The sequence below is a fragment of the Larus michahellis genome, chromosome 15 (genome assembly GCF_964199755.1).
Source record: "Larus michahellis chromosome 15, bLarMic1.1, whole genome shotgun sequence".
Classification (NCBI taxonomy): domain Eukaryota; kingdom Metazoa; phylum Chordata; class Aves; order Charadriiformes; family Laridae; genus Larus; species Larus michahellis.
The window spans coordinates 12,520,806-12,542,620 of NC_133910.1; the positions used below are offsets into that span (position 1 = coordinate 12,520,806).

At 53.8% G+C, this 21,815-nt stretch overlaps 1 protein-coding gene across 3 annotated transcripts in view; it reads left to right on the forward strand.

Annotated features, from left to right (window-relative positions):
* The first annotated feature begins 5,215 nt into the window (after nt 1-5,215).
* VAV2 (vav guanine nucleotide exchange factor 2) overlaps nt 5,216-21,815 on the forward strand; it is a 155,546-nt gene continuing 138,946 nt past the window's right edge. For all 3 annotated transcript variants that reach the window (XR_012589997.1, XM_074608303.1, XM_074608304.1), the window contains exon 1: nt 5,216-5,687. Coding sequence is in view for 2 of the 3 variants with exons in the window: in XM_074608303.1 (XP_074464404.1) it covers nt 5,484-5,687 (204 nt within the window). In the remaining variant the exon portion in view is untranslated. The remainder of the gene's footprint in view (nt 5,688-21,815) is intronic.

Here is a 21,815-nt window from a genome sequence, read left to right on the forward strand (position 1 = left end):
GGTGCTGCCGCCGTTCCGCCTGGCCTTCGTGGACACAAACAAGACGCGGCGGTTTACTTCTGTCAGATAGAAGACACGCTGCAATTCCCCGTTCCCAGGAGAGTTAGACCAAACACAAAGGAAAAGGAAGGAAGGAAGGAAGGAAAAAAAAAAAAAAAGAAAAGAATGAATACACTGTTAAAATGTTTACTATCAGAAATGTCCTGACTTTGCTGCTTAATCCGCCCCCCGCTAGCACGGAGGAGCCAGCCCAGGCCCCACCTTATGGAAGCCGCAGAACAAAATGCAAAATCGTTTAGTGGAACCAGATTTCTGTTTTTGGCACGGATGAGGTGCCTTGGTCCCCTCTGAAAAGGTACCGGTCCTGTTATCGTCAAGCTCCAGAGCGTAACAGAAGCAACGGGGTGAGTGGGGGGGTTGCCAAGATAAGGCAGGAAGAAGGACTGGGAACTGCACACCTGCGAAAGCCGAAAACTGCCTCTGACCGTCTGCTTGACCCTTTGCCACGAGTCCCCCAGACATCTGCCAACGGGACCCTTCCCAAATACACCTTGGAAGCAGCGGCAGTGGAACGGACGAGGTGAAACCCCGGCGCTGCCCGGCCGATGCTTAGTTCCTCTCCTCCTTCCTCCAGGGCAGTCTCTGGGCCTGCTTGGCTTTCCCTGTACCTCTGCTGTAAAACACGGCTGCAGCGCGGGCCGCGCTGGGCCTTTCGCCCCTCACCCAGCTCCTCAGGACCGCGACACCCTGCAGGTCTGTTTGATTCCGATGTGAAAGCTGCCAGGGGTGGAGCACGGCTGGGTGGTGAGGCTGTGCCGGCAGCACCACCGTGGCGTTGGGAAATGGGTGTTGTTTGTATTTAGCACAGTGGGGGCATCACGGGCCCCATAAATGAGGCTCTTCCACAGAGAAATGCGCAGGGAAGTGCCGGCTTTGCTTGCCTGGTGCCCGGGTTGGGAGCCCTTTTCCAGCGGAGCTGCGCTCTCAGGCGCTACCCACCAGAGTTAGCCTTTTCCAGGTTAAACAGGGAATATTTTCGGCCGCCTGCCCCCATCGCACCAGCAGAAGAAGAGAATCCAGTTCATCCCTGCTGCCAGCATCGGGCTGCGCCGGGTTGATTTACACGGCGGTCACCGTCACTGCCTGCTCTGGAGGTGACAAAGGGGTAGGGAGAAGATGTCAGCTCTCCTGGCGGGAGCGCAGGGCCCTTAGCGGGAGGATAATTAAAACGACTATTGCAGGGTACAAGTTGCCTGGGCAGGTAGATCAGGGGTTTACAGCCGTAGATGAGCCAGACAGAGAATTTTCGGCTGTACCCAGTTTAATAGGGCAGGGCTCTGCGGGGTGATCCCTCCCTCGCTGACGACCCGGCCGAGGAGGGTGTTTGCCGAGTTGTGACTTGCGCGGGTTTCCTAAAATAGTCGGTGAAAGGAGATCACGGAACCCGAGGGCGCACTGTAAATGGCACGTAGGCTGCAGGGGTAAGTGCCGACAGCTGGTGGTGGTGCCCGAGCTCCGCTGTGACACCAGCCGTGACGGCTCTGGCTCTGGGGACCCCGGCTCCAGCCGGAGACAGGTGTCCAAGTGGCTGCTGGCGGCCAGCAGCGGGGCTGGGACAGGCTGGTGCACGCTTGGTCTAATCCAGAAGGTGGCAATGGCAATCCATAGACGCTGGCTGGCTTGGAAATGGGGATTTCTTGGTGGCATGGCCCTCGTATTTAAGGGGTATTCACAGATGGCTGCTCCAAAGAGGCAGTGTGGTGGCTGCTTCTCTGCACGTGCTGGCCGGGGAGTCAGCTCTTCTCCTAGGAGCAATACCAAACGTTACAGAAAATGGGGGATTTGCTGTGAAATGTGGCCATTTCCCGGGTACATTTTGGTTGATTCGTAAGGTACAGTCTCCTTGCACATATTTGTGCATTTAAGTTTCTTCTTTCCCCTTTCTCTCTCTCTTTCTTTCTTTTTTCTTTCTTTCTTGCTTTCTTTTTCTTTCCTTCTTTCTTTCTCTCTTTCCTTCCTTCTTTCTTTCTTTTTCTTTCTTTCTTTCTTTCTTTCTTTCTTTCTTTCTTTCTTTCTTTCTTTCTTTCTTTCTTTCTTTCTTTCTTTCTTTCTTTCTTTCTTTCTTTCTTTCTTTCCTTCTTTCTTTCCTTCCTTCTTTCTTTCCTTCCTTCCTTCTTTCTATCTTCCCTTCTTTCTTTCCTTCTTTCTTTCCTTCTTTCTTTCCTTCTTTCTTTCCTTCTTTCCCTCCTTGCCTTTTTCCCTCTCTCTCTCTCTCTCTCTTTCTTTCCTTAATGACCGGTTTTGCCCATTCCACACTGGACTGTGATGTTACGTTCCCAACTGGCTGCTGCTTCACCGCCCATGTGTCCCCTCGCGCCCCTCCGCAGCGGGACCCCCAGGCTGGGGGGGCTGCCTGCTGCCCTGTCTCCTTCTGCAGCGTTCCCGAGACATTTGGGGATGAAAAAGCATCGCGTCCCTTCCGTCTCCAGCGCGTTCAGTCACCTCTCGGGCTGCTCTCAGCCAAGAAAGTAACAAAAGCACGGACAGCCGAGCCCGGTAGCGGGGAGGAGACGCTCCGCGCTCGGTCCCCAGCAGAGGGTAGTGTCAGCCTCTGCGTGAGGGTCAGCAGCCTCAGCCACGGCTGGCTGTCCTGCCACGGCTGTCTGTCCTTCCACGGCTGGCTGTCCGTCCTTCCATGGCTGGCTGTCCTTCCACGGCTGTCTGTCCTCCCATGGCTGTCTGTCCGTCCTTCCATGGCTGTCTGTCCTTCCATGGCTGTCTGTCTGTCCTCCCATGGCTGTCTGTCCGTCCTTCCATGGCTGGCTGTCCTTCCATGGCTGGCTGTCCTTCCCTGCCTCTCTTGTCCTTCCCAGCAGTGCCAAGGGGCAGGCAAGGGAAGCACCAGCTTTAGCACAAAATTCAACCTCTTTGAATTTATGCAAGCTCCCTTTCAGCTTCAGGCACGTCCCGAAAGCAGCGCCCAGGTCCTCCCTGCGTACCCCGACCTGGTTCAGGACATTTTCGTGTTGCTTTGGCAGGGGGCTTGGACTAGACGGTCTCCAGAGGTCCCTTCCAACCCCTACCCTTCGGTGATTCTGTATCATCTGCAGCTCACAGCCCACAAGACTCTGTGCTGGATAATGCTCTTCCCTGAGCCTTGCCTTACAGGTTTGGTGTTTTGGGTCTGGTTGTTTGTTTGTTTTTTTTCTGCTATCAAAATATCTCTGCCATCAGCTGCTTTGATTGTTGCAGAGGCAGGTGAGAAGTGTCCTGGCTTCGCCACCTCCCACGCAGAGCCTGGCTTTGCAGCTGCAGTGATTGCTCCGAAGTGTCCAGGGGCCAAGTATGCTTTTTATTGCGCAGTAAAAACGCCAGGCTGTAGCTGGCAGCTTTAATTATACACACAGAATAAAACTCCTCTGTTGTCCTCTACCTACAGACCTGACCTCACATGGCAAACTAGCACAGAGTCAACCAAAATTATCCCTGGCAGGATTCCACCCCGGTCAGCAGCCTGGTGAGTCCTGCCCAGCGGGCGCTGTTGGGAGACCCAGCGGGCGGCCAGAGAGAAAAGCTTCGCGAAGAGCTAAAAGAATGAGAAAGTTATTCCCAGAAATCACCTCTGCAGGGTATGGGGAGCTGCGGCCTGAAATCAGCCTGCTCCCGAATGTAGCTCCCATTGCGGGATCCGGGCGTAGGGATGCTGCTCTTGCGTCACACCACACTTACCCATCTCTGCCAGAGGGGCAACGGGCACACAGCCGGACCCGAAACACACCGAGAGCCAGCCACTGGGCTAAAAGAAGCGCTGCCTTAAAAAAAAAACAGCCTACCAAACTTTCCTTGGAATATTAATTGTTTTTCATTCTTTGGAGGGATCCTCCTTCCTACATTGGAAATGAAAGATCATGCCAGTAGAGTCGCTCTTTCTTCTTTATCTCCACTTGGCTGCATTTGGAAGAGATTAGCGTTGCATTTGTTTGACATCCAGGTTAATAGCTTCCCTTCGTCCCAGTCTCGGCTTCCGGTTTTGGCTATCTGGAAAGCCAGGCTGGAAATTAATCGGCAAACTCTGGGGAGAGGATCTCGGAAGAAAACTCAGAACAGATTTGGAAAGAGGCTCTTCTAAACCGTGCTGATTTGGATAGAAGCCACCAGTGAAAATTAGAGATTTTTCAAGAGTTTGCTGCCAAGGAGTTAATGGCTGAGAGTTGAGGTTTTTAATAAATACACTGGTAATTAATTATAGGAGTTGTCTTCATGTTTGAAAGTCAAGGAATACGATCGCTTGTTTGGGTTAAACATCTCCCCTGCAGCATTTGCAACCCAAACATGCGATGTTGAGTGGGAGCGCGCGGTCAGACAAAGCAGGGTCTTGTGTGCGAGGGCAGCGGGAGGGTGCAGAGCCCCAGGCCCGCTCCTGCCTCTGCCCCCGGGCAGCTGGGGCTGGGGCGGCGGGGAGATGGGGGGTACCCGGGGGAAGCGGGGGGACACCCCGCTTGTGGAGTGGGGATGGCAGCCGGCGGGGAGAGCCAAGCAGCGCGGTGGCTCGGTTTTCCCGGAACAGGGAGTGAAGCAGCAGTGGTGGAAGAGAGCGAAGGGATACAAAAAGGGGGAGGGGGATTTTAAAAGGGGGAAAAAAAATCAAAAAAGGAGAAAAATAAAAGGGAGGGGGATAAAAAAGGGGGGGAATAAAAAAAGGAGGGATAAAACCGGGGAAGAATAAAAAAGGAGGAAAAATAAAAAAGAAGAAAAATAAAAAAAAGGAAAAATAAAAAATGAGAAAAATAAGAAAAAGGGGGAAATAAAAAAGGGGAAAATAAAAAAGGTAAAGAAAATTAATAAAGGGGAAAAATAAAACGGGGGGGAAAAAAATACTCGGGAAAAGAGCCAGGGCGGCGCGGACGCAGCCCGCCCCCCGCTCCCAGCCCGGGCTCCCGCAGACAAAGGGGCGGCGGGGGCGGACCGGGAGCTCCTCCCGCCGGCCCGGGGCGGGCGGGGTGTGTTGGGGGGGTCTCACACCCTCGGCATCGGCATCCCCAGCGCCAGCCCCGCAGGTGGGGGGGCTCCTCGGCGGCAAGTTTCCTCGGGGCAGGGGGACGAAGTTGCGCGGGGGCGGCCCGGTTTCGGGGTGCTGTGTGTGTGTGTGTCCCCCTCCCGCCCCTCTCCCCGCTTTGTTCCCGGGAGGATGCAGCGCGCGTAGCCCCGGCCGAGCCGGTGGGGCCGCAGCGGGGGCAGGGGCAGCCCTCCGCCGGAAAACTCCGCGCCGCCCCTCTTCCTCCTCCTTCCTCCTCCTCCTCCTCCTTCCTCCTCCTCCTCCTCCGCAGAGCCCCGGCGCGGAGCGATGCTTCCCCGGGCGGCGGGCGGCGATGGAGCGGGGCGGTAGCGGGGGGCCGCGGTGCCGAGCAGCCGCCCGCTGCCCCTGAGCGGCGGCGAGGAGGAGGAGGAGGAGGAAGGCCGGGTTGTGCGAGCGGACCGCGGCCATGGAGGAGTGGCGGCAGTGCGGCCGCTGGCTCATCGACTGCAAAGTTTTGCCCCCCAACCACCGGGTGGTCTGGCCCTCGGCGGTGGTCTTCGACCTGGCGCAGGCGCTGCGGGACGGGGTGCTGCTCTGCCAGCTGCTCCACAACCTCTCCCCCGGCTCCATCGACCTCAAGGACATCAACTTCAGGCCGCAGATGTCCCAGGTAGGAGGGGAGGGGGGGGGACAGGCGGGACACCCCCACGAGCACCCCCTTTCCCTGGGTGCGGGATGCAAAAGTTGGTGGGATGCGGGAGTGCGAGCGGGTTTGGGGAGGGGGTGCGCGTGAGACCGTCTGCTTAACGCCCCCCCCCCCCCCCCGCCCCCCAATGACTGCCTTTCAGGCCCCCACGACTGCTTTTCAGCCCCCCCGGTCTGTAGCTCCCGGTTCCCCCCCGGGTCGTGCCCCGGGCCGGGGGGCAGCGCCGGTGGGAGCGGCGGCCGCCAGGGAAAGGGCTCCGGGACGGAGGAGAAACCGCTCCCCCCACGGGAAAGAGGGGAAACGTCCCCCTTGTGTTTACTCATCGCGAAACAAAAGCAAATAATGGGGCCGAGAGCAGGAGACGGGATTACTCCGGGTTTTTAACGAGGCTTTGATCCGCTGGAGGAGCGGGCGGCGCTGGGGGGGTGCTGCCCTTGAGGGCAAAACTTTGCCTACGCAGACTAAAAGCAAAATAAGCAAGGAAATAAAGGAAAAAAAAAAAAAAAAAAAACTAAAACCCCCAAACCCTGGTGCTCTTAAGGCCGCTCCGGAGCAGGAGCGCGGCCGTGCGGTGCCCGGCGCAAGGGGCAACCGGGGTCCCGGTTCGGTGGCCCCCGGCGCTCGCTCCCATCGCCGCTCCCAGGGCCGGGGACTCGGCAGCTTTAGGTGTTCCCTCCTCGGAAGTGTTTCCAGTTTCTGGTTGTTTTGGTGGAAGTAGGCTTAAACGAAAGAGGAAAAAAAACCAAACGCAACAGCCACCCAACTCAGGTGGGTCTGGGTTTAAATGCTCTGCTCGTGTTTTTTGCAAGCTGAGCTGCACCGCATTTGCATGGGAATCGGGAAGTGAAATCAATTAGAAACGAATGAAATGGGGTACTTTGTCCTTCCTACCTTGCAGCTTCTGTGTCGACAAGCAGACAGTTAAACTTGTCTTTTATTTTTGAGCAACAAGGGGTTTTATTGGTAAAAGGGGAGGGAAATTTCCTGGTAGCAAGGGCATGTGAGACTCTGTTTAACTTTATTCAAGCATTCAAAGATAAATAATGTATAATGTTAACATGAGTTGTGGATTTGTGCTGTGCGAGCATGCTGCTTATCTGGCAAGTGCCTTTCCCTTCTTCCACCGGAGTTTTGTTCCAGGGCAATGGTGTTTTTCCTCTGTTGGGCTTCCTCGTACCCCCCTGTGCCAGGGGGGCTGCTGTGGCTGAGGACAGCTGGGAGCCCGGAGCTCCCTGTGAGGTGTTTGGGCCCGAAACTTGGAGCCACGCTTTGGGGGGCAAAACGTGTTTTTGCTGCGCGCACATGGGCGCGAGGATGTCGCCGCTCGCTTGCGGAGTCAGAGACACCTTGGTCCTGCAGACTGGTGGGGTGGGAAGTCCCGACCCCATGGTGAAAACCAGCCGGTGTCAGCTCTGGTGCTGGCACAGAGTAAATAACAACACGAACTGATGCCTCTTCCCGGGGTGGGACGATGCTGCGAGATTTCCTCTGAGCTTTCCAGGCTATAAACTGATCGGGCTGTCTTCCGTAGAAACTGATGTTTCCAAATATAAACTGTCACGCTGGAGCTGTAGGTGTATGTGGGGACTCCCGCTTTCTCAGAACATGCTGAGAATGGCATACTATGTATTATTTTTTGTCTTTTAAGGAAATATTACAGCCGTACAAACCTAATTTCGCTTCGGTATTTGCCCTGTGGGGAACTAAGAATGGGTTTAAACCTGGTAGCTGCGATGTAGGGAAGATCCCGGTGGCAGTTTGGAAAGGGTGCTGTGGCTACCCTTGCCGAGGGCAGGTGTTGCTTGTTGGAGGTGAGAGTTTACAGCCCAGCTGTCCTTAATGAAATTGCTTTCTGGCTGCTTCCCTGGCCTTGGGAGGAGCGTGGAGGGGCTGAAGCGGGTGGCTTTGGGGGTCCTCTCTGTGCAAACCTGGTCGTTGGCGTGGGCCGGCGCAGCCTGAGCCCGTGGGGACGCGCGGAGCCTGGCGTGGGAGTGGATGCTGTGGCGAGGCTCAGCCGATGCTTGTCCTTGGCCAGGCTGGGACCCAAATCAGCCTAGACTTGAGTCTTTATTTCTTGCTCTCGTGTATTTGGTGTTTCTCTGGCAATTCCTGAATTTGGGAATCTGGCTTCTCCCCCTAAAGGCAGGAGGTTACTCTTTACCGTCTGTGCATCCGTGGCGCCGGCAGCCCGGGGTGGAGGGAGGATGGGGTCTGAGCCCAGCCACGGTGGGGACAAGTGTCCCCGCAGCCCTTGGTGAGAGGTTTAGTCTCTCTGGGCCAAATTTCAGGAGAAGAGTGAGGAACCCGTGTGTGTCACACAGCTGCGATGCGTTCAGGCACGGGGCGAGGGATGTGCAAAGGCAGAGTGTGCCGAGCAGCTTCAGAGGTCGTTTTTGATGATAAATGCACATTTTGCCTGGCTGGGCTGGCTAACCAGCCCTCTGCCTTGCTACAGAGATGACTTTTTTATTTTTCAGTCAAAATGCCAGGGGGCAAGACACTTGTGCTAGACTTGAAACACCCAGTAATACTCTGTCATCCACCTGCCTCGGTGAATTAAATGGGGTTGTGCAGGTGTGTAATGAGAAACAGATTTTTGCCCGAGGTGAGCATCGTTTCAAAGGCTGGAGGTGAAATCGCATCTCTCTGCAAAGAAACGCCTGAAGATCCAGACACTGTTGGGTGTTTGGTGGGTTTTGGTGTTTGCTTTCTCTCCTTTTTTTTTATCTCCCTCCATGCTGATTTGTTTTTCTGAAGGTGTGCTGTGTGGTGAGGCTGGAGCACCAGGTACTGGTCCCAGTACAGCCCACCCAGCCGTGGGGGAGGCTGTGGGGACTCGTGCTCCCTGCTGTGGAGGTGAACTGGCGTCCCCATCCTCCTAAAACCTCCCAGCAGGGTTTTAGGCTGGTGAAATGGCCAGGCTGGCCACAGCAGTAGTTTACTATTTGACGTTTAAATAAATAAATGAGCAAAATCGCCTCGTTAGGTTGGAATCTGAAGTTTGCTTCAGTTTGATGCTCAATTGCAGAGCGCCAAGTCTGGCCCTTGGCGGAGCCTGGCAGGGTGGGATGACCCAAAGCTACTGAAACTCCACGGAGACTGACAAAATAAGCAGGGAAAAAAAAAAAAAGTCGTAAAGCCCAGTTCTCTTCCGAGAGTCGGTGGACGTGAGGCCAGTTCTGATGAGCCCGGAGTAAAACTTCATTCCTGCTAATTGCTTTTGCTGTAGAGGCTGTTTCTGGAGAGGTGGGAGGCGGGATGCGTGTACTTGCCCTCGGTACTTATTGATCGTTATGTCTCTTACCGCGATTGGGTGTTGGGGGGTGTAATTCAGGCTGGTTTGCCGGCCAGCCGCGAGAGCGTGATGCAAAGAACATCTTTCCTTGCGGATGGGAGCAGATGTAGCACCGTGGAGGCTTGTGGTCCCCGTCCCCAGCTCTCGGTACAGCGTTTCTCCCCCATGTCTGTGCGGAGCCGTCTCCAGAACCCCGCTCCTCTCCCCGCTCCCCTGGAGCTGGCGCCGACTTCCAGTCCTCCGGCACCGCGTGGTACCCCTGCTCTGGCATCCCGAGCTCCTTTTTGGGAGTAGGGTGGGGATCTCCCAGCTTTTTTTCATCGATTATTAGGTTTGAATCGTAATTTTGTTAAGTCTCTGGTCAAATACAAATTAAATGACTCTTCACGTGTGTTGCACCGTGGCGAGGCATAAGAAACAATAAGTGCAATAAAAAAATTGCACGTTTGGGTGAGGTTGATATTTAGTGGTGTGTGTTCTGTTTGTTTTTTTTTTCTATTTATTTTTGCATTTGCCTTAGATAAACTGAATCGTTCCCGATAGGGACTTGGACGTGTACTGACGTTGGCAGGGAAGCTCGGGAGAGCCCTGCTGGGGGCTGCTCCCAGCTCACACAACGCGCTTTGTGCAGGCAGGTCTCCGGGTGGAAACCTCCCGGGGGTGGATCAGTTGTGCTGGACACCTTTGTGGGTGCGGGATTGATCGGGGAATTATCCCTGACAATGGCAGACTTGGGAGCTGCTTGCAGGGTGCCAGGTCACTGTCCTTTCACCGGCACCCTGGTGTCTAGGAGACCTGGTTCGACCCCGTGGTGCTTGTGGTGGTGCCGTGGAGGGCCGTTCAGAAACGGGCGCCTCTTGCAAAAGTGCTCGTGTCGCTGGTGTCCGAGAAGCAGGAGGGAAGCCCCCATCCCTGGACGTTCAAGGCCAGGCTGGATGAGGCTCTGAGCAACCTGATCTAGTTACAGATGTCCCTGCTGACTGCAGGGGGTTGGACTAGGTGGCCTTTAGAGGTCCCTTCCAGCCCAACACATTCTATGATTCTACAAAAGCCGGTGTGCAGGGTGCCACGGGGGCTGGCAGCATCGCCAGCGTGTCCCAGGGGTCTCAGCCTGCTCTCCAGCCTGGCTCCAGGAGCGTTTCTGCTCCTAAATCTCTACAGCTGAAGGAAGTGTGGGTTCCTTCAAGGGAAAACAACTAAGAAAAAAGTAATAACCCCCAAACTCCTGTCCCGTCTTCCCATTGCCCCGTCCTGGCTGTATGAGCACCTGTGTCAGTGTTCTCTGCCGTGAGGTTGACACTGCTCCGTGTATCCAGGCGGATGGCGGTTGGTGCCCACACCAAAGCAGCTGTGTGCTTCTGGGCCTCGATCACGCCGTTTGGTGTAAGGTGAAGACTCCATTGGTATCATGTTGCGTTCACTCATCCTTTAAGGTTGGCCTGGAACACTGCTAAATATCTTTTTTTTTTTTTTTTTTTTTTTTCCCTGCTCCAAAATCTCCTGGATGCTTGAAATGAAGCAGGCACACATTTAACGTGTGTACTTGCGTGTGCGCAGGCTTCAAGTTAGCAGTAATGGTCAGCTCATTAAGGATTCTTATTCTGAAGCGTATTGACATCTCTCTGGAGATAATCCATCTCGGTCTGCGGTGCCTGGAGGTTTTATGGGGGCTCTTGAGACTGATGAGACTCGGCCAAGGTAATTGGCGTGATGCCGTGGCTGCCCACCGCTCCCTCCTGCTCTTATTAAGGAACGCCGCAGACAACCGGCGTCCTCGATTGATGGCTGGAACGCCCGACACCCCACCGAACTGTCAGGCGTCTTCGTGGCTGTTGTTTTCTCTGAAGGATGGCGATAATTCGGTATCAAAGTCCTATTTATTGATGATGTAGGCGCTTGTTTGCCATGACAACTGGGAGCAGGTGGTTTGTAGCGGCTGCTTCCCCCAGGTGTATGGGAGATGAAGGCACGCTGGCGTGTTTGGTGCTGGTAATTATTCACAAGGCTTTGGGACTTTTTAACGTGCCACTTGAAGGCTTTATAGCTACGATGCTTGTAATTACTTCCATATGTCATGATAGCAGTTACCTATAATTCAGTATTATCGGAGCTGACTGGGTAGGTGGGTTGTTTGAGCAAGGTCTGTATCGCTGCCCCCGATTTACCCTGCTCAGGTCCTCTGGCTTCTTACTTACTCTCTGCTGCTTGAAACCGAGAGGTCCGTTCCAAAAACGGCTATAAAAAATGGCCTCATTACATATCACTGTTTACTGTGTCTCAGTGACTTCCCGTTCGGATGTGCTGAGCCTTACAAAGGGGAAAAAAGGTGCTCTGTCTGGTACGGCCGAACCCGTGAGCTCCTCACTAATAGGGACCGGTTTCAGTCTTCCTTCCCAGCCCCTCTTCGTACCTCCCGCGTGTCAAACAGCACCCTAAAGCCCTGTGTTAGCTAGAGGTAGTGCCCTCTTTTTTTGCTGTTTGGTGAGGTTTTAAGATATGACTGAACCTGCAGCTGAAGGCTCATATGTATTCTGTCGGGGCAGAAGGCGGCGGAAAGTGTTAGATGGATCCTGCTACTGTGCCAAGAAGCATAAAAAGTGGTGAAAACTTTCCCCCCTCCCCTTGGATGATTGACGAGAGTTAAATACCTGCATTAAATACCTAGCAGGGACAAAGTCTGGAATGAATAGATGCCTTTTAAAAACGCAAAGCCAAAAAAACCCGGTCGATTTGGTCGCTTTTCAAGTTGGGACCAGGCTTGGAAGCTGCCTTCCATCTCAACAGCATGTTGATGAGCTGTAAAAGAAATGTTTGGCTTCTCCATCCTTCCTGGTGGCGATCCCTCGCGCTGGGTGTACCGCCAGCAAACGGGGGGTGCCCTGTTGCTTGGTCCCTCCAGGGGGAAATGGGCAAATTTTCGGCAATGGCGCTTGCGATGCTTTAATTCCCGTGGCTGTGGTAGAGGCAGCTGGGTGAGGAATTAGGGCGGCAGAAATTTGGGCTACACCGAGCAAGGTGTGTGCTGGGGATGTGGTTATGTGGAAGGGTTGAGCATCACCACCTGGGCCGTGCCCTGCGGGATGGGGCCGACCGTCACCCTGTGTCGTGGCTGTGGGAGCCCCCGGTCGATGCCGCGGACCCTTTCCTTTCTTCAGCTCATCTGGAGCCAGAAGGGACCCGGTTCTTGGCGCTGACGGAAATGTTGCTTCAGACTGACCTGAGGGCAAATTTTTGATCTGCTTCTTTGTCGCTTCTTAAAGAGACAAACTTTTTTTTTTTTTCCCCCCAGCCTTTGAGCTTTTTCCCTGCGATACTTCTCCGTTTGATTTCCTCCTCAGCCTGCGTTTTCAGTAGCGTCTCAAATACGCTCATGCCACGTGTCCCAGCAGCCAGGGTGGGAGCAGCAGGATCCCCTCCGTGTGCGAGCGAGGGGGTGGAGGGCTTATCGCCCGCGCAGGGTGGGCGTGCTGGGGTGGAGAGGGTTAGCGTGGAGCGATGGTGGAGGCGGGTGGGTACAGCGAGCGCGTGGCAACACCTCTGGGAGGCAGAGACTGGCGCTGCTTTGATTTTTAAAGCATGGATCCACCTTCTTTGAGTTGCACCCAGCTTATTTTTATTTTCCTCCTGCTTCCCCTTACCCTTGGCATCAGTTGGTTTCCCTCGGACTCGCAGCGATCTTAAGACGAGTCCCCGTGGCTGCTCTCCCAGCAGCCGGCCCGGATTCCCGGGTCTCTGATCCCACCCGAAGACTTGCTCTGTTGCCGAGTCCATCTGTCTGCCCAGCTGTCCGTGCGGCCTCCCGGCACCCCCGGGGCTCACCGGTGCCGCTTGGGTGAGCGCTGGCCCCAGGCCCAGCCTGGTCCTGTCCCTGCCGCCAGCCTGCCCCGAGTCACCCAGCTCTCCTGTCGGCGTTAGCCCCAGGGCTCGCATTTGGGCACGTCCTTGGGGTGTTACCCGACAGCAGCCTCCCGGGTTGTGTCCCAAAGCGTGTCCCGCTTCCTTATTCTGAGCTGAATTCCCACCGATCCCCCTTTTATACGCAGGGGGAAGGACCTTCTTTTACAGGGCAACTGTTAATTACAGTCTGCATTTGACAACTTCGAAATCGGCGTTAATGAAATTACTTTTCCCAGTGTTGTATTTCCCCTGCAAGAAAAAGCCTGGAAAAAGGTCTGTTTCTAATAAAACTGACATTTCCACCCCCCCGCCCTCCCTTCCCTTCGTGTTTTCTTTGGTTGCAGCTCAGGGCTGTGCTTCATCCGATGATACAACTCGGAGGCAACCACTCCTTGCCCTTCGCCCTCGGGGACGGCTCGGAGCCTCCCAGGTTTGCTGTGGAGGGGCTGGGGCTGGGGCTCTCCTGCCTGGCCGTGGCTCCGCGCAGGTGGAGGGTTTTTGGCCAAACCAGCCAGCAAAGCACGCAGCTGCCTGTGTAATTAACCGTGCCGCTTGAGCACCCCCTGCCCGCGTCTGCTGCGGCTTGGGTTCGTGGGTGACCTTGCGACTGCTGAGCCCCGTGATTGCAATCTGCTTATTCTCCCGGGTGTTTTGCGCTGCTGCTGCTTCTGGGTTTGACTGGGATCCCTCTCTGGACCAGCTCAGCCCTGTTGGGTCCAGTCCGTGTTAATGGTCAGGTTTAGCTAGGGTGACCTAACCTGGAAGGTTTTCTCAGGGGTGCGTCTGTAACGGGTCATTGGACCATCCGAGTCCTCTCCTCTGCTGTCAGAGGACGTTCTTGCTCTAGCAGAAGCCAGGACTCCACCACAGAAAGAACTGGAAAAAATACGGGTGTGGGTGGGTCAGGTTGCTAATCTGTGTGTAGGCTCAGAGCCCTGTTGCTCTGCAAAAAAAGTCAGTTATCCCCAGGAGAAGTCACTGAAGTGTAGTTAGTTTATTGGCCATCAGATTTCCCAGCCTGTCTAACAAGTCCTGCAGAACAAGTTTTGGAACATCTCTAGTTTTAAGAGCCCTTTTCTTCTGAAATCCCTGAAAGAGTTGTTTCAACCTGATGGGAGGGCTGCAAGCCCTTTCCCATCAGGGAGCAGAGGACAAAGGATGCCGCCGGCCCATTGTCGCCTTTCCGTAGCAAGAATTAAGTGAAATCTCGTGAAATCTCTCCTCCTTGTTTCGTAACCCCTGGGCCTGCCCCGGGGTCTGGACAGCGAGGATTCAGCTGGAAGGTCCTCCTTCGCCTCCTTGGAAAGCCACCAGCCTGAGTCATATCCTGACTGGCTCTGCTCCTTTGGCTCCTGGGTGGTGTGATCTAGCGAACTCCCCCGTCCGTAAGGCTCTCCCGTGGTAGAGACCCAGTTGAAAATCAGCTTTTGTTTGCTGTGATGCCTCTTGACTTCTCAGGATGGAATTTGCCAGGCTTGCTGGACCTGGGGAGCATCTCCCACCTTGCACGGTGCCCTGCGCACCCTTGTCAGGAGCTCCAAGCTCCTCTCCCGGTCCGTGCTGACGGCTGACCGGGTGGTGAACCTGCTCCGGCGGAGGGGGATGCTGACGGCTGCCTTTGGATGTGATGAGAGTGACGGTGGCGAGGTCAGGAGGGATTCACGCCGCTCTGGGGCACGTTGTCCGCCCTTTGGCAGCGAGCTCCGTGCCATCCACGGGTATGAATGTTTTCTTTGAAAGGCAGTCACTTTCCCAAAAGCCTAATTGAGTTGAAAATCAGGCGCCTTATTTAAAAAAAAAAAATAATAGCGTAAGTGAAAATTTTAAGCCAGAACAGGCTTCAGAATTGAAGATTGACTTCTCCTCTGATTACCTGCTCCCCGCTACTCAGAATCGCTATCATTTAGGATGCGTACACACCCAGAATTTCTTCTGTAAAGCTAAACAGGGTGCTCGCAAATTTCCTTCGGGGTAAAAGAGCCGTGGAATACGTTCCTGATGCTGCTTCAGGTCTCGGAAGGGCAGGAAGGGTAGATTTGTAGGATAAAAAGGAAACCGTGGGGCTGCTGCCTGCGCCTGCCCGCATCGGGGCTTAGCTCCCTCTGATAAACCCCAAACCAGCGGGGTTTGATAAACGGGGAGAGGGGGAAGGTTAAAAGGTTCCCATAGAGGAAATGTACTCTTTTTCCGCAAGCATACGCTTTAATACTGGCGGAGGGGGGAGTAAATTGGCCCTTTTATAGCATTCATATCTTTTGTTGTGTTTTATAGTGGTTTAGAGCTAAATGGAACATCTGGTATTTGAAAGGGGCTGCGGAGGGAACAGAGGAGGCTTGTAGATGAAGAAGGGGAGGAGCGGGAGAAGTGATTTGTGTTTACTGCTGCAAACACAGAATTATCTGTGAAATCCCCCGAACTCGTGTGCGTCTCCGGCCGTGGGGAAAACAGACGTGCGCTGCAGCGGTGAGGGGCCGGGAGCACCGTGTCCCCCATCCTCGGCCACGGAGCCGGTGCAGGTCGGACCTGCCGATGGGACGAGCTCCGCTGTCCCTGCGGGAAACCCCCACGGCTTGTGCGGGGACCCATCGGCGCGTCCTCGCTGAGCACCCATCCCCCAGGCTGCTCTGAAGGGGGAACTGCTGTATAAACTGGTTTTGCTTTCTAGAACGGGCCGTTTGGCTCCTTTTGGGTTTGTCAGGTACTTGGAGTGTGGGCTGGGAGCAGCTGCGTTCACGCAAGGATACAGGTCTTCCCTAAAGGGACCTTTAAGGGTCTCAAGGGACCTTTAAAAGTCCCTCCCAACCCAACACGTTCTATGATTTTTTTATATGTATGTGTGTGTATATATATATATAAAAATATTATATTTATATATCTCTCGCGTATTCCCATATATATACACATTTATTTATTTTTTTATATATATATATTTTTTTTTTATATATACACACATATAATCTCTCCCATTCTTGTTGGTTCTGCCAACGAGCCCAACCTCTCCAGAACAGGGCTCTGCTTTAGAATATATACAAATATATATATATATTTAAGAGCTGGAGTGTGTTAAACCCTGGGAATCCCAGGCTGGATGGCATGTCTGCCAGGCAGGAAACGTGAGCAGCGTCGGGGCAGACCTGTGTGGGCATCGAGACCCTTCGCATTTATGGGAAGCACTTTCTCATGTGAGTGACCTTCCAAGAAAGTCTCTGGTAAGCCTCGGGGAGGGGAGGAGACAAAAAAAAATATATAGATAAAATAAAGACAAGTCTCATGTCAGCTGTGGTAGAACTGTGACTTTAAACAGAAAATGAAACAAACTTTTCTAGTAAACCCAGTGAGGTACTTCGAAGAGTTTTGTGCTTTTTCTTTTTTTCCCCCCTTTATAAATCGACTTCTACTTTTTTTTTTTTTTTTTCTATCACTGCTGCAGGGTTTTGGGATGTTTCCTGGGAGCTGCGGTGGAGCAGCAGCTGCCCCACACAGCCTGGCTCCAGGCTCTGCCTGCTGCCCTCAGGGCAGGCGAACGGGACGCGGGGCTTCCCTTCGGTGCCACTTCTGTCACCAGATGCTCCCTCTGCCCGGCGAAATGTGGCTTTGTAGCTGGTGGTGTGACACCAAACGAGGCGGGGTTGGGCAGAGCCCCCGGGGTCTCTAGCGGGATGGCCACGGTGGTCGCAGAGCGCTGGGTTTTGGGGGACAAAGTGTCATCGCGGTGCTGGTGGCAGCCTGCGGCTCCCGGCTCCTGGGTGATGGCTGCAGGACCAGCAGCTCCGCTCCTGGGGACATGCGCGGTCTCACAGGTGGATGCGGGTGTCTTTTAGCCAAAGTGTTGGTTTTCAAGCAGCAAAATAGGCCTAAGAACTTAATATTGCCAAGGGGTTGGGAGTGCGGAGCCAGCCCGGGAGGAAGGCTGGGCATGCCGTCTCCTTGCCCAGCTCCAGGCTCCTTCCGAAAAGCTGGATTTTTCCACGTGGAGTTGCAGGACATGAAATGCGAGTGTTGCTCTGAGGTTTGCCAACTTGCCCTGGCCGCACTGGGCTGGTCTGTGCCAGGAGCTGATATTCCCAGGGAATTATCCCGGTTCCACCTGCCCCAGCTCATCTCCCTGGGACCGTGATTCACCGAGCATCTCGCCGCGTGGGTCGTCTTTGGTTTGTGAAACCGGCGGGAGATGCAGGAGAATGTGTTACTTCAGCACAAATATTTTTACATGAAACTGGAATTTTTTATGTGCTTTCTGAAATAATTGAAAAAAATCCAACAAGACAACTAGGACCTTGCCAGTGCGAATGGTCTTGCCCTCTGCATTTTCACATTAACAGTGCCAGGGAGCCGGATGGCATTGGAGGTTTGTTGTCTAACTTCGACCTTTTGTCGTACGTCAGTTGAGTTCTGGTTTCTGCAGGGGTAGGGGATGGTCATCTGATGGAGTGAGGACATTTTCAAGGGGTTTCCAGGCTTTAATCCCTGCCGCTTCCCATCTGCTTTGCCTGGCGCCTCTCTGCGCGATGCAATCGGTGTCTCCCTGATGAGAACGGAGCCTGGGAAAGGGCGAACGTGGTCAGGAGTCCTGAGCTATGGGCAGCAAAACCTGTTCCCGGCACCGGGAGCGGCGGCTGTGGCCGGAGGCCGGGGAAGGAGCAGGGATGCAGCCGAGATAACGCAGCCCTGGCTGGGAAAAGCGAGCTGGGACCTGCAGAAGTTCGGCTCATCCCGTGCTGGAAGGCTTTACAGCCTCGGGGTGCGCGTCCCCAGGCTTTACCCCCGTGCAGGAGCATTTAAACGATTTTTTTTTTCTTTGGGGTGACAAAGGTTAGAAATAAATTTCCGTGGTATTGACAGCTCGGTTGTCTCAGGGAGGATAATGAGGAAGCTTTAATGAAGCTACAGTATCTGCCTGAGAGTGGGGTTTTTTAGCCAGGTTGTTGCAAGAAGCATTTCTAATTAGAGAGAGATTTAATTCCAGATTTTTTGTCGCCACCCCATGCCCTCCCCCCCCCTTTCCCTCTTAATTATATTTGCTAACGTGTTTAACAGCTTTCCCTTCAGAAAAGAACAATTTATTCAAAGGTCATAAATAGATTCTGGCATTAATTACTCCAGGAGCCGCACTGGGCTGCACTGGAGAAATCAACTCCGTGGGGAGCGCTGAACCTTTCGCGGTTGGCTTTATCTGTGGTTGGAAAGACTTTGTTTGCACACACACCTCAACAGAGACACACACCCCCTCAAAAGAGGGGGGGGGGGGGGGGAAGGTTATTGCATCCACGTTTGTGCCCAAATTTTTAAAACCCATGGGGATGTCATCGCTAATTTCCCCGAGTCTTTGGAACAAGGCTGCAAATCGCGCCTTCTCCCTTGGTCCCTTGTTTCACAACGTTTGGGGGGGGTGTTTTTATCAATCAGTTTTCGATCCCGTCGCTGCTATTGATGGTTTGGGGCGCTGCGGTGGGGGAGCGGCCGTCCCTCTCCGCCGGCAGAGCCGAGCCTGCTCCGCTTCGCTGCCCGGGGGCGGGAGGAGGGGGCCGAGGCGTCCCCTCGGTGCCAGACAACCCCCCGACAAACCCTCAGCCCGGTGCCCAGATCAGGTTAATAGTTTTTTTTGTAACCTCCAGATTTTGGGGCGGCTGGAACATCTGTTCCAAGCGATAATAAAGCGGTGCTGAGGGGGAATTAGCATACAGCTGCCAGGGTGGGCCAGAGCCTCTATAGGAAAAAAAAAAATAATAGTGAATTTATTGATGGAAGATGAAGCCTCATTGCATTTTCATAGTTCCTGGTGGTTTTTGGCAGCGCAAGCAAAATCCGTTCCTTTGCAATGGGAAAGGACAGCGCTGTGATACGGGGCTCTGATGTACGTTTAAGCCTCGAGTGTCCTTTGTTTTATCATTTCAGCCCTTGCCCAAAGCCAAGAATATTTCTGCTGCCTTGGGTTCTTTTTGAACGTTTCTCTGGCAGGGTTAAATCCGCCAGATGAGTCCCGTTGCCCGGCTGGAGCTGGGCTCGCTGCGTGGGGGGGAGTATTGGAAACCTGCTGTGGGAAGAGCTCTGCTCCCCTGGGTGGGGGACGCTCCATGCGCGGGATCCAGAGACAAGCATCTCACAGTGGACTCCCACGGTGTGGGGTGGCCTGGCCCTCCTTTTTTTAAGGTTGCCACCTCCGTCCAGGGCTGGCACCTCTCTGCACGCTGGGATTGTGGGTGAGGACCAGCTCAACGTGCACCAGAAACCGGGGAGAGGAGAGATGTGAGGCTGGGACCCACCTGAGCAGGAGAGGAGCTCACCGGGCTGGGGACCTGCTCGGCCCTTCTCCGCCGCTGCTCTGCCACTCGCCGCTACCCAGGACACAGGAGGGGATCTCGTCAGACAGCAGCTCCGTCACAGCTGGAGCGGATGCAGAGACAAATTGGAGGTGGAGGATGCTCGGGGTGAAGTGGGGAGTGGGTCCCTGCCGCGGCCAGCGGGTACGTGGTACCCAAACCGGCTGCGATGCTTCAGCCCATCCTGCTGAGCATCCGAGGGCCGTTAATAAAGGTAATTTTGTTGTGACTTGGCTCTCACTGGGGTTATCAGGAGATGCGGGTCTGTGTTGGCACTGCTGGCCCCTCTCCATCCCTCCTCAGTCCTGGGGCTCGGGATCCCGCTCACCCACCGTCTCCCGCGCGGGTTCCTGACCTGCAGCTCGGAGCTCCCGCAGGTATCAGCAGTGTTAAGTGATTTTCTGTGACTTTTCTTCCCTGGTGTTTTTCCAGAAGATCCAGCTCCTGGAGTCCTGTGATGGGAGAATTTAATTTTTTCCTTAAGGGAAGACAGACACACAGGCGTGGAAGCTCTTGCTTTCATGACTTCAGGGAAACGCATGAAAACACGATTGAAGTGCTCTCTGAAGCCTCATAGGCTTAAAAGCGAATTTAAAATGCCCAAGTTTTAAAATTTAAAAAGCAGAACGATTACTGACGAGCGAGTGGGTGATATTCTGAATTCCCCTCCTTGTAAAATAATACAAAAAATAAAGCCCAAACCATCCCACGTTTGGCTTTGGGCTCCACCAACAAAAGCTGACTCGGTGAATAGTATTGTCTTTTACATACGTGGGGGAAAGTAACCTTACGCAGGGTTAAAGAGCTGGTTTGGCTGGGTGTAACTAAAAGGAATGAGGGTAAAACTTCAAGAGGTGAAACAGCCTCGTAATTCCGTGGGGGCAGAGAGGAGTTTGCTGAGGACGGGGCCGTGTATTTGCATGGGTGTGAAACCTCCCCGGCCGCGGCAGAGGGAAGGATTTCCCCCCCCACCCCGTAGCCACCAGGTTTTGCATGTTCTCGTCCTGGGGAGGAGAAGAAAAGCCGTGTTTCACCGCGCTCGTGCAGACATGGAAGGAGGAACTGCTCAAATCCCCTTTCTGAGTGTTTCTTTTTTCCCTATGATTTGGAGTTGTGTGGGTTTTTTTTTTTTTTTTTGAGAGACGGCTCTCCTAATAACAGTTTAATGGTGTGAAGATCCTTTATAATAAAGACGAGACATCAGGTAGTGTTATCGCTCCATAGAAACCCGTTATTCACCCGAGCAGGGCTGTTATTAGTCTGATTCCGGTAGAGCAGGAGCAGGAGGAGCTCCCTTTGACGGAGCATGGGAGGAAACTGGAGACAAAAAGGGGTATTTAACTTGTCTCTGTGCTCAAGGTAATTTAGTAACTGCTTGCTTTTGTCTTTGTCACGTTAGCAGCCAGGCTTTGTCATGGATTTGAGTGCTGGAGAAGAAATGTAGAACTTCTCCTCCCTCCGCCCACTTAGTGTTTTACTCGAAAAAACTGGGGGGAAAAAAATGCCTTTTGGCGATGGTTGGCCATCCCGCAGGGGCGAGGGCAGCGAAACGCTTCCTGGCTCATTTCTTTCTTTGGGATTTAGCGTTTTCAGTGTCCATTAGGCTGAAGATCCATCTCGGTTTCTTGGCTCTCAGTGCTTGTTGCGGCTGCGCTGGGAGGTCGCGGCGTGACGAGGGGTGACGGGGCCGGAGCCGATGTGCAGCCCAGGGCTCCCGTCGTTGCTCCGGCTCCAAGCTCTCCCTCCCTGGCTGTTTTGGCATCATTATTCCTGTTGTTCTTCGGGAAAAACTGTTGCAGAACTCTTCCGTGGGTGGCTTATGGAAAAACAAAAATAAATCACACACAAAAATGAGGTGTCGGTAATACAATTCTGTGGGTTTAAGGAAACCATTAAAAATTAAGACAGCGCTTGGTTACTGCTGAGGGCTTGTGTGTGTGCTGTGGGCTGCTCCCAGAGCCTGCCGCTGTAGGAATCCCCTTTAGCAGGGGATACGAGTGCTCAGAAACCCCCCCAGACAGTTCCATGTTATTATTTGCATTACTTCTATGGATGGATGTTCATGGATATTGATGGATACTCATGGACGCCGAAGCATGGGCTGCAGTTGGTACCAGGCCGATTTGCAAATAGAGACCCTCATCCTTAGCAATAGGTTATTCAGATAATTTGGGAATAAAAAGCACTGAAACCTCATGATAAGCTGAGAAGATCCGTGGGGCAGAGTGGCTCGCTGCCCCTCCACCTCGCTGGTGGCTGGGGTGGGGCAGATGGGCTGTGATTTTTGTATTCAAGTATTTGGTTTTTTTTTTGTTTTTGTTTTTCCAAAAAGGACCGTATTGCCTGGTTTATAGTTACCCCTCCAGCCTAAGCTGTGCTTTTTGTGCATGGCTGCGCAAAGGCAAGGGACAGAAGTATGTGTGCTCCTGCTCTTCCTCCTGGCTCCGCTGAGCTCCGGGGGCTGATGGGCTCGGGGTTGGGTGGTGCTGGGTCCCTGCGCACTCCAGCGTGGTGGGATGCTGCGCTTCCCTCTCCCATAGACAGTTGCACGAGGACAAGGCAGGAGATGTGTCTGACTTG